At 36.4% G+C, this 11,851-nt stretch overlaps 1 protein-coding gene across 2 annotated transcripts; it reads left to right on the top strand.

Annotated features, from left to right (window-relative positions):
* The first annotated feature begins 436 nt into the window (after positions 1-436).
* LOC135586538 (protein IQ-DOMAIN 5-like) lies at positions 437-11,430 on the top strand. Of its 2 annotated transcripts, XM_065107814.1 has the most exons (7): positions 437-609; positions 3,078-3,195; positions 4,144-4,392; positions 5,881-6,108; positions 6,733-6,846; positions 9,553-10,048; positions 10,988-11,430. In XM_065107814.1, exons 2-7 carry the CDS (start codon positions 3,112-3,114, stop codon positions 11,134-11,136), a joined length of 1,320 nt encoding a protein of 439 aa, XP_064963886.1. In that variant the 5' UTR covers positions 437-609; positions 3,078-3,111; the 3' UTR covers positions 11,137-11,430. The 2 variants fall into 2 exon arrangements, with proteins under 2 accessions (XP_064963886.1, XP_064963887.1); XM_065107815.1 differs by lacking the exon at positions 5,881-6,108.
* Positions 11,431-11,851: the final 421 nt, after the last annotated feature.

The raw sequence follows: 11,851 nt of genomic DNA, 5'->3' as shown, positions 1-11,851 counted from the left end.
TTAAAGTAAATATGATTATTTATTTTATTTTTAAAATTATAAGGATATTAATATAAATTTTTGAAATAAAAAACTATGATGCTAATAAGGTCGAACTATAAGCGATAACCTATAATTAGCCCGATTAAGAATGAAATTAATATGCACCTATATAATTTTGATTCTTAAACGGTAGCGGATTATTATTTTTGGATATCAAATCCACTTAGTTGGATTAATAAGAAACTGGTGAATTGGGCGTTGATATGAATATAAATATAACGAAAGTACTCAAATCAGGGCTGAATCGGATTCAGATTTGTCGGATTCATGGCCGTGGACTTTGTCTTACCGTTTGCAATTGTATGCAATATACAGGGGTAGAAATGTCAGTTTAGATATTGCAGAGACGAGCAAATAAAAAGGTCACCTTTTTGGCTTTTAATCCTCTAACCAAAAACCAAAACGATCGCCAGCGACTGCTCGACTACGGGAGGGTGCAAAAGAAGAGGAAGTAAAGCGTCTGAGCGAGACAGGGTGACAGGGGAAATTGCCGGCCACCAGCAAAAGGAGGAGCAGGGAAAGCTCGAACAAGCCATAGGAGTAGATCCCACGAATCGATTTCCTGAGGTGCGCTCTGGATTCGAATCCCTTCTCCAAAACTATCCCTTCCCTCCCGCTTGTTGGTTTCGTGTCGAATCGCGTATGGTCGGATCTGCGCCCGTGCTTCGTCTCCCCCCTTCTCGATGCCGTCCGATTCGGACTCCCGGTTTCATCTCCTTTATGCATTGGGCCGCGTGGGATCTTCTTGGTACTCCGGCCGAATCCTGGTCGTTTGTGCTTCCTTCCCCCTTTTTACTCCTTGGATGGAATTGTTTGTTTTAAAGCTGTTTTCCCGGGATTTTGGTTCCTCGATAGATTAGATGAGTAGTATGAGCTGCCAGTCCTAGGCTAAAAGTCGGATTTTGCTTGTTCTGAAGTGAAATGGTTGTTGCGATCTGGAATGCTTTGGAGTAGATTCGGCTACATCTCGAGTAAGAGTTTCTTTCAGGGCCCCATCTTTTGATGTAAGCCGTCTGCAAATTCTTAACGAACTCCAGTCACTTGTTCTGGATTTGGCTTCTCACGGTGAAATCGAGAGAATTCTCACTGGATTACTTGATTATGTTTTATTTGTAGTCTTATCTAGTTGCTTGCATTTTTGTCTTTTTGATCGTTGTCTCATGCGTTACACCCGTTTTGGATCTGGTGATCGCTTCGCATCTTCTTCTGTCTTTTTGCTGAAAATTCTATGCATCACTTACGTAGAATTTAAAAGAATGGACTTGTCTGATAATCCTGTCAGGTTTTCAGGTTTCTAATTCCCACCCTTCCATATTTATTTAGATTCTTTCTTAACCAAGTAGTCCATATCAGTTGGTCTTTTTGATAAATGACCGATTTTATCATGTGCACTGAAAACTTCCTTCAATAACAGAACCTTTCTTGATCCCCATGGATCAGATTTTTCTTCATTTAGAGGCTCTTGGTCTGAAGAATGGAAAGATAGTGATAACTGATTAAAAATACACTAAATATGCTGGTGGAAAACAAAAATGCTGCATACCGAAGCTCATTGCACGACTAAAGTCATGATTCATGGACGTGGTGCACTTCCAAAAGCACACCATCTCCAACCCCAGCCCCTTTCACCACCTTGATGCATGATACGTTGATGATTTGTGCTTTAAATCACACTTAGAGTCGCAGTACATATCGCTACTCATCAGGAAAAAGTAAAACAGGAGAGCACGGTTGAAAGCTATCCTTAAATAGAAGGCTTCCCTTTATGACACAACCAAAAATGTAAATGTTTCTCTTGTGGTATGACTGAGCCTTATCTAGCATAAGCTGAATCTCAGAAGGGCTCAAGGTGGGCCATTATTCAGCAAGAGAACACATTGTTGTTTCATAACAAAATTACTCATAACCTCTTCCTTTGACAGAAATAATACATTATTAATGTACCATGGAATCCTATTAGCCTAGAGTTAGGTTTTGGGACTTACTGAGATGGCTTCAAGGAGGTGGAAGGTGGCCTCTGACTGAAGTCCAAGTCTTTAGCAAGGTGTATTAGTCTTAACTCTAATTAATCACTTCTCAATTTTGACTCCTATATCGGCTCAAAAAGGACCAAAAACACTTTGTATTGGACTATATATAATGTAAAAGTAAGATTAAAACAAATTGAACAAAAAGTCCAGAAATATAAGATTAGCTAATAAGATGATTATGGACCTTAACATAAATTAACCCAACCCTAAAATAGAGTTTGTTGCATCGAGTACGTGTTTCCACAGTAATAATTCCATGCAGCTGACTTGATTTTCCAAAATACTGATGATTTCGATCCAGGAGAACTTTTTATAGCGGAGGAATTTCATCAGATATTATCTTTGTACCAAAAGCTAGTGCATCTGCACCAGACAATTCTAGTGTCATGTTGTTGGATGGTACTGCCCAAGTTGTCTTCATATTTAGTTTGATTAGCTTTAAGGGTGATGATTCACGCTTAGCATCATGGTTCATTTGTCAGAATGGAAACTAGAACATTGAAAGAATTTGAAAAATCAGCCAGTCTTGGTTGATTGCAATCAGTTTCTGGTTGATTACAGCTAACTTTGTCTAATTTCCAATTTGTTCAAAAAGTTCTCTAATGGATTTTGATTTTGATTAATTTTCAGCTAATTTATATTACTCCGAGAAAAACTAATCCAACCCTTTCAGGATCTGGCTGAATCTTGATCCTAATCCTCATGCCAATCTCAATTTTAATCTTGATTTGACAATCTTAATTTTAATACCAACAAATGAGTTTCAGCTTGAAGTATTCAAGTCACATAAAATTTGCAGTTTGCTCTCTTTTTGCAATTATGCCATTCTTTTTGTAACTTTGTTAGTTCTGCCACAAAATTGGTTCTGAACTTTAGGTAGGTATATGATCTCCTAACTAGCACTCTGATTTGATATATTTGATGCTCATATCTGTCATCTGTCATGGCAGAGAAGAATAGCAAACTGTTGACTATATCCTAACTTTATTGTCATTTTTTTGGCAGGTCATTGTCATCTGAAGCTTAACTGAAACATATCATGGGTATTTCTTCAAAATGGCTTAGATCATTGGTTGGCATAAGGAAACAAGAGAATTTACAACGTCCAGAAAATGGCAAAAATGTGAGTAGACCTTTTCTTTTGCATGTATGGTCATAATACAAAGTTCCAAGAAAATTGTTTCATGCTCTTCTACTTTGAGTTGACTGACCTATCTTTGAGAGTCTTACTATGGCACTGATTTTATAGATATGCTTACCTCAATACTAGATGCTCTGTTTCCAAACTTATCCTTGATGAAATAACATATGCCAATAGTGTTGGGGTCACATAACATGGACTATTTAACAATCAATTTTCTTATCTGTTTGATCTTAAGCCTGGAAAAAGGAGAACAGTGTCAAGAATGGTGTTGTCAATGGATTGGCTGCACAACCTGAACTAAGATTGAGCTCAGCACTAGTGTACCATTTGGTCAGCACGGCAGTAGCCCTATTGTCCCAAAGGAACTTGGAGCTAGGTCTTCAATATAGCTATGATCTCCACAGTACATGATGTCAACTAGCTCAACTAAATGGTTTTCAAATCTGAGATGAGTCTTGTTAAATTTTTAAACCACTACTTGTTTCGTGTCCATTAAGTATTAGACTAAGTTTGTAAATCTGGACTGTATTAAATGCTGTCCAGCCAGTTCACACGCCAATAGTTTGTTTACTCTTATAAAGTTTCTTGAAAGATAATGCAGACATATTGGCAAATGCATTTTGGGGCAAACTCTACTTGTGACACATCACCTGTTATGCCTCAGTTTGTGACTTTTAGTTGCAAGGATAGACATTATGTTGGCTGGAAGCAACATATAATACGGCAAGTCAATATAATACAGGGAGTAACCATAGATCTAAATGATGAAAAGTAATATATATAATCAGTTCCTTATAATCAGTTTCTCTAAAATAATAATATACTACTTTCCATTTCCTAATTTATCCTTGAAAATGGTGTTCTGTTTTTGTTTGTGCATATCTCTATTTGAGTACTTCTCTGTCTCATCATCTGAGATCATTGCAGAAAAGTGCCTCAGCCAATAGTTTGTGCAGCCAGAAGAAAAACCCTGTTGGCCTTGATTCTGTTATGATGGAAGATGAGTTTGCTCCTGCAGTGGCTCCATATGCTGGCAATGCTAACATTCAGTCAAATTCAAACTACGCTTCCTCTCCCACCATATCAGAAAATAGACAATTGGCCTATCAAACTCAACAGAGCATGAGAGAGGAGTGGGCTGCCATAGTTATTCAATCTGCTTTTCGAGCATTCCTGGTATGTCAGTGACTTTGTGTTTAATATACTGCAAACGCTTAAGCAAGATTCTTCAAATACTGTGCATTAGTATAATTCCTGCAATGAGAATTGCAACAGTAAGAGGTATCATTATATGAATAAGATAGTAACACTAATCATGAATCAGGCAGTGACTAAACCAATGTTATGGGTAAACGTTTATCTATTTCATCTAGCTAACCTTTTGTTGTTGAAAAGCACTAATTATCAGGAAATCAGCATCAGTAAGCTACATTTCATCAAGATAAGATGCTAAAACTTGCTTGCCCATGTGATTGTTTCCTTGAGCCATATTGTCATCTTCCAATAATCACTAAAAGAAAAGGGTCTTTTTTCCACTGCTAGTCAACTCAGAAAAAAGACAGTTATCTGCTTCTGTAAATTAATACATCAAATCTTAAGCTTGGATTCACAAATGTTACCATGAGGCAAAAAGTCATCTTCCATAAATCTATTAAAGGAAGAGAGCTGCATTGAAATCCTTGTCAAAGAGGCAATTATCTCCTTCTGTAAATTGATACTTTAAAGCTTAAGCCAAAAATTATCTACCGTGACTAGCCATGAAGACTTAGTTACTGATCAACGATTAATGGGCTTTAACTAATGACCGACACATGGATGCTCATTTAGTTCAAAAGTTATAAATGGAGTTAACAAGAGTAATAAATCTGTTCCCTTTGCCATTATATGTTGTTTGTTGCAGTATAATGAATCAGGTATAAAGATCAATGAACTCATGAATGTTGAGACTTCTAAACACTCAAATATGTTTATCTACCATGATTCTAAGTCACAACTAAAAACTGAATAAATCTCCATTGGTAGTGAAGTAACTCCATCTTTTCGAATTCCTAGTAGAGCACCCAAATAGAAAATCTTTTAGTATGCCCTTGGCTCTTTGGCTTTATGTGTTTTTCAGATGAACATCAACTCTTATAGCAACATTTGTTGTTTTCTCTTCTCTATTTCATGTCAAGGTGAGCTTTACTTGCTCCTTGGCAGCATGAGCTTAAACATCAACCAAGAAGGATAGCACTTTTAGGTTCTAGGGTTACCTTTCTTTTAGTTTGTCTTATCTAGAACTTGAGTAGCAACTTGAGACTGCCAGTCATACCTATTGCATATTTTGTGCAGCCTTACCCCAAGTGAAACATGATCTACAGCTAAAAGTCATATCACTGGTGAAAAGCATTGATAATTTGATATTATCATAGCATTTAAGGTGATGAAAATAAACATTTGTTCCAAAATCATCCAGCATGTGCTTTGGGATTATTCTTGGAGAAATTGTAGTATAAAAAAATCAATAACCAACATTAGCTGCAGCCTTTTGTAGTCAGCATCATGAGATTAATTGTGTCAGTCAAAAAGTTCACTAGCTTCTTTGTTTTTTTTTTCTTCTACTATATATACTATTTATTTACTGTATTTTGTTTCTTTGATTGCTGGAGTTTATCTCCATTTCAGGCTAGAAGAGCATTGCGAGCTCTAAAAGGGCTAGTTAGATTACAGGCCCTTGTTAGGGGTCATGCTGTGAGAAAACAGGCTGCAATAACTCTTCGCTGCATGCAAGCGCTAGTACGAGTTCAGGCCCGTGTAAGAGCTAGGCGAGTTCGCATGGCATTAGAAAGCCAATTGGGGTGTCAACAAGTTCAGGAACAACAATCACATGAAGCACATGTGAGAGAAATAGAGGTAAGATTTCTAAAGATGAAAGCCACAATATGAATAAAGTAAGATTTCTACCTTCTGTAATTTCAGTTTCTTCTGTAAATAGCCTCAGGTAGGACTGAGCTTCTTAGATGCTCCTTCTCTCTAGATCTTTCTTCTGTACTAAATATACACCAAAATGTTGCCTGATTATGCAAGAACTTGCTTTAGCAGTAAGCAGGAATTTTACTTGTGTTTGGCAAGAAATTTCTTTCGGCACAGACTTATTTTTATAGGAGTCTGACAGTCTGTAATTTTCGTGTGATACTGAGTTCTTTGTCATAGCTTCAGGTATATTCTGGTAGGTTATGTGCTGTTCTTCACCAGATTTTCCCAACAAGTTGCCTAATTGAAGGAGACTAACCAGTGTCTGCAGTAAGCAGGCATTGCAATTTGTGTGTGCCTAACGAAATTTTCTTCCAGCATGTTAATTCTCCCAACATTTTCTTGTTTTCATTCATTTTTCTTTCATTGTTTAACTTGAATAAATGAGATTGTAAAATACTTTAGCATGTGCCTAGTTCTGAGAATTTTGTGCTCCTGCATCTTTGTTTTCTTATGTGGTTTAAGCCAATCAGAGTAATTCTCAAGTTTATGATCTGAATTCAGGAAGGCTGGTGTGACAGTGTTGGCTCTGTAGAGGAAATTCAGGCAAAATTGCTGAAGAGGCAACAAGCTGCAGCCAAGCGTGAGAGAGCCATGGCATATGCTGTCACTCATCAGGTATCCTCCAGTATAAACATATAATCATGCTGAGGACATCTGGATTATGAAATTCATATGTTTGAGATGCTGATTCTTTACCATGGCAATACATTGGGCTATAAGGAACTCGTATTCTAGTTTGGCTTCCAATTTTTTGCATTAGATTGATTAATTTTGCTAAATTACTCTTGCTGTTTCCACTTAAATGGGACAGAACATGACTACTTGGCTAGTTAATTATAACCAAGGAAACTTGAAAAGTGTTCTTTTCTTTGACGACCCACCTCTACTTGTCAGTCTTAGTATTGAGGGAGAAACTGTCACTTGAATGTGCCACAACCAACCAGTCTTAGTATGGTATCCAGATGCCATTATATTACAAAAGCTTGCCCGACCTTCTATACTTGTATTCGTGTGAAACTAACCATTTTTACTTGCCCTAAGAATTTCTCTCTTGTATGCAGGTTCTTACCACACATTATATAAACATTCTCTATCAACTAGTAAGCTATGTGGCTAATCATTGAACATGCAATGCATGCAATTAACTCAACTATATAGCCTTGGAAGCAACTATTTTCATGACAAGTGATCGAAGTCATTGTCTGTTGGAGAGAATCTCATATCTTCCCAGTGACTCAATTTAGTCACTTGCTTTACAAGTGATCCAGTTATACTAATCAAGTAATCATTGGGTCAGGGTTCAACTGTATGACTGAGTCAACTATATTAAGCTGACAAATCCATGGGAGTCTTATACTCATGAAGCTTGATCAGCAACAAATCTTAGGTTTTGATACAACTTGTTGGGCAGAAATTTCCACACTATCGGCTCCAATGTTAGCATCATTGTCATATTTTTCTAATCATTATTAGGAAACTGGAAAAGCTCTAATCCTATAGAAAGTCGAAAGTTTAAGTTCCAATTGTATTTTGCAGGTGAACATCGACTCGTTTACCTAGAATGTGCTCTTTTGCGGGTGAACATTGAGTCGTTTAAGAAGTTTCATATACATTATGTTGTTGTGCCAAACAAAAATTCACGTGCATCGCTAGGATCCGCTATAGGTGTCCTGGCCTGTGATGCAGTGGCAACCATCCAACACCTATCTCTACTAGGCAGAAGTGTCCTAGCACACACGGTAGTTCCCAACATGGTTTTCATGGAGTTAGTATCCAAACCCAAAACCACATTGGTCAAATCTTCAAAATGATAACTCAGAAGATACACCTTGATGGTGGATAGTGGCTTATATGGTATCGTAAATTGTTGGTAGCACTTGGTAGGGGACTATAGGTATCTTTATCTTAATCTTAGATTTGATCAATCCATAGTTTTAATAAGTGAGCATTCTCTTTTTAATTTGTTGTTGATTTTGGGATTAGTTCACATAAGTGAGTTTTGGGATTGGATTTATTATGGTAGGCTCCTTTAAGAATTTGTCTTAATTATTTGACTGGGCTTTTAAAATGTTCAACAACATAAAGGTGTTGGTGCAACATTCAAATACTTATTCTTCTAAATGCTTATTCCTATAGAAGACTTAAAGAAAACTTCAAAATTTTTTATTTAACTGATAACAGAGAATTTACATTGCCATGCTTACATTCAGTTAATCTGCTGATCTCTTTGTTACCATTCTCTGCCCGTTCTGCATTCTGCTTCAATTGAATATTGATGCCTTTGAGTTTTGGTACCTGCAAGATGCTCAAAATCTCCACATTGTATATAAGCCAAATTACCTTGATTTTATTAGCCACTCTCCTTTGTGATGGTATAACTGTTTGGTTATGACATGAATTTCATATGATTTACATTATTATTTCTAGATCTTTTGTAAGTCAAAATGGACTGTCTAAGATGTGGTTTGGTGTCCAATGATATTTATTTTAAAACAATTCTAATTAAATTTATTTATTTCAGTTGTAAGTTGTAACAATGATAACCTTTAGTAATTCCCCTCTGTAAATGATTATGTCTATTTCTTAATCTTTCATTAGCACGCCACAGGGTTTTCCTTTTTGTGTTAATAACTATATAAAGAATTCACACTTTCTTGTTAGGCTTTTTGCTTTTTATGCATAATATCCAAAACTAGAGAATGTTGAACCCACCAACATGAACTGGCCCGTGTTTCTATATCACCTGGGGTCCTTATTTCTAGTGAGTTTCACATATTTTCTAACCGAGTAGAGGTTCACTATCTATTTTTCATTAGTCACACTCAATAACAGGTATGTCAGAAGAATAATCTGTATTATTTTGGTTAGAAGATGTTCTATTTTAATCAACACTTTTTGACATTATTTGTTGAACTACACTTTGCTTAAAGCCTATAACTATGTATAAACATGTCTGACATCAGCAAAGGAAGATCAAGACATGAACAATTAGGGAATTAGATTACTTTTATTTGTCAAATCAGTGTTATGCACTCTTTTCTTATATATTTTTATGTGTACGTATAAATTTGATTTGCAACATTTTACTGTCATGGAAGCAGCTGTTGTAACAGTGCAGGTTTGTCAGCAACATGAAGCTATACTTAGTTGGGTCTTTTCTATGTTAAATTGTTTTTATTTAAACTTTAAAGTAACATCAAGTTTCTCTATGGTGCTTTATTATAAATGAAAGCAATTTATGAGCTATGATTTTTTTTCACTTTTGTTTCTGATCCTGTATATTAGTTGAACTGTTGAATTTTGAATTTAGTTGTGCTCTAGTGGCAAGCAGGTTCCAGGAAGGCAGCTGCTGCTGCTGCAGGTTTTAAACCAGATAAAGATAGCTGGGGTTGGAACTGGTTAGAAAGATGGATGGCAGTTCGTCCATGGGAAAATAGGTTCCTTGATATTAGTCTTAAAGATGGGGTTAAGGTTAATGAGAATGGAAAAGCTGAAGAAAAGGGGGGAATCAGTGGAATTAAAACCCTATACAAATCCACTGGCAAGAGACCCATTTCAACTCTTCATTCCAATACGTTAATCCATAAATCACTACCGTCGGCGTCTGATGGAAGCAATTCCTCATCAAACTGGTCTGCTAGTGTGCTGGCCCCTTCTTTCCCATCAGGTAAGCCAAAACAAAAGCCATCATTAGAGGAGGTTTATGCAGAAGCCACATCTCGAGCATCTGGAGTTGGCGCTCGATCTTATAGCAATCCAAAGGAGAGGCCCTTTCAGCTGGAATCACAGGCTAAGAGGTTGTCCTTACCAAACAGTGGTATGTTTGTTTCAAGAAATTTATCATCCTTGCATATTAATTTGTAATTTGCAACTGTAGCACTTTTCTTTTCTTGAAGTGAGCATGCTATTTGTTATTCTCTTATTTGTCAGGGGTCATTATCAGGTACCTTTTGTGTACCATATAATGATTTTATGTGCATTTGGCATTGAGATAATCAGGATACTAGTTTTTTCTTCGTATATTTGTTCTAATGATCGTGGTTTATGCAACTACAGTGGTAAAACTACTTGATTCTTACTCATATTTCCAATTCTATTGGCAAATATATTTGATACTCCTTATTCTCTGATGAACCTTTTGGATTTGGATTCAATAAATCTCCATTATAATTTTGAAATTTACAAGAACTCTGCCCCTTAAACTATTTAAATTACATCCCAAAACCTTATAATTGAAATAAAATAACGATAATGATGGAAAAACTTAATGATCTAGAAGAATAGAAAAGACTGAAGTTTGGAATTTGTGTAGATTTGGAATGTGGCAATAGAAAGGTTTAGGAGAGAAGACATGGAATTTCTTTTATGATTCCTAGGAGGAAGAAATGGTTGAAAAAATTAGATAATATGTACTTATTGATGGCTTGTTTTTAGAAGAAGAAACTTTTCGGATCATATATTTAAATGCACTCAAAGGACATGTATGAATTGTGGTTTGGAAATTCAGGGAGTAACATACAAATATGAAGACTTAAGGGAATAATTTGCAAATTTTGTAGGGGTTTAAATACATGTATCCAATTGCAAACCCAGGAAACTAGATCTCTTTCCTCTTTCGCACTTGGTTGTTTTATTTGGTAACTGCTTCTGCTTGGTTCGGGTCAATTTGATGCTGCAATACCCTGCATGCAAAACCTGAATCAACTGCTGAACAAATTTGGGGTTTTTACAAGCGCATGTTACTGATGTCAAACAGGTTTAGGAGCAGGAAAACACACTGCAAACAAAGTTGCAGTGAACAGGTCAACAATTCAGAGGCCCCTTAAAGATCCACAAAAATCTGAGACTAAACACCAGAAGAGTCCGAAGGATCCAGCTTCAGAGAGACCGAATGTGCAGATATGAGTAGCTGGTTCTAAGATTTTTCCACTGCTGTATCCAATGTTCCATCTGTACATATTCACATGATCTTGTTTCCGTAAGTCATGGTCCTATTATTCTCTACAACTCTATCTTCTGGATGCGGAAGACCAGAGGACTGGTGGTGGTTGATGATTCTGTAGTATTATCGGTTGGTACGTATTTGTTGTGATTTCGAGATATGTAATTGTCACTTTTTACCTACTGCCGAGTCTACCAAATATTTCTGGATCCCTTTTCTGTGCGGACTATAAATATAATGGCTATGTTTTGGATGAACCGAGTGATGATTCTTCCTCGTGATAGATACTATTTCCATGTGAATCATTCACATAGTTGACTTGTAAAGTCAACTATTATGTGAGATGCTATTATGACCTTAATGTTCGGGTCGATGTTTTTAATTATCCTTCTAGTATGGCGATGAGACTGGACACTAAAGTTTTAAGTTATTCAGATGCAAAAGAAAGATTAATGGACTTTCCTACTTGCAGACACAGCTTATTGCTTATCAGTGAATTCTGTGTTTTGTGTTTGTTTTGAGTATTTAAATTTGTTCCATTTTTTACCATGTTGTCCGCTTAGTCGTTTTGTTATCAGGTTTTTATGAAGTCAATTAAAATGGTCGCAAGCTAGCATTCGCCTGTGGTGTAAAGGTTTACAACTTATTGTTGTTTCTTATGATAGTCAATTTATTTTG

Source organism: Musa acuminata, chromosome BXJ2-5 (assembly GCF_036884655.1).
Source record: "Musa acuminata AAA Group cultivar baxijiao chromosome BXJ2-5, Cavendish_Baxijiao_AAA, whole genome shotgun sequence".
In the NCBI taxonomy this organism is placed as follows: Eukaryota; Viridiplantae; Streptophyta; class Magnoliopsida; order Zingiberales; family Musaceae; genus Musa; species Musa acuminata.
This window is presented reverse-complemented; position numbering and strand designations above follow the sequence as displayed.

What these genes read in the sequence shown, in the direction of transcription:
- LOC135586538 (XM_065107814.1), top strand. Translation starts at nt 3,112, where the DNA reads ATGGGTATTTCTTCAAAATGGCTTAGATCATTGGTTGGCATAAGGAAA. An exon ending in CTGCTTTTCGAGCATTCCTG is followed by an intron (nt 4,393 to 5,880) that starts GTATGTCAGTGA and finishes TCTCCATTTCAG; the next exon opens with GCTAGAAGAGCATTGCGAGC. An exon ending in CATATGCTGTCACTCATCAG is followed by an intron (nt 6,847 to 9,552) that starts GTATCCTCCAGT and finishes GTTGTGCTCTAG; the next exon opens with TGGCAAGCAGGTTCCAGGAA.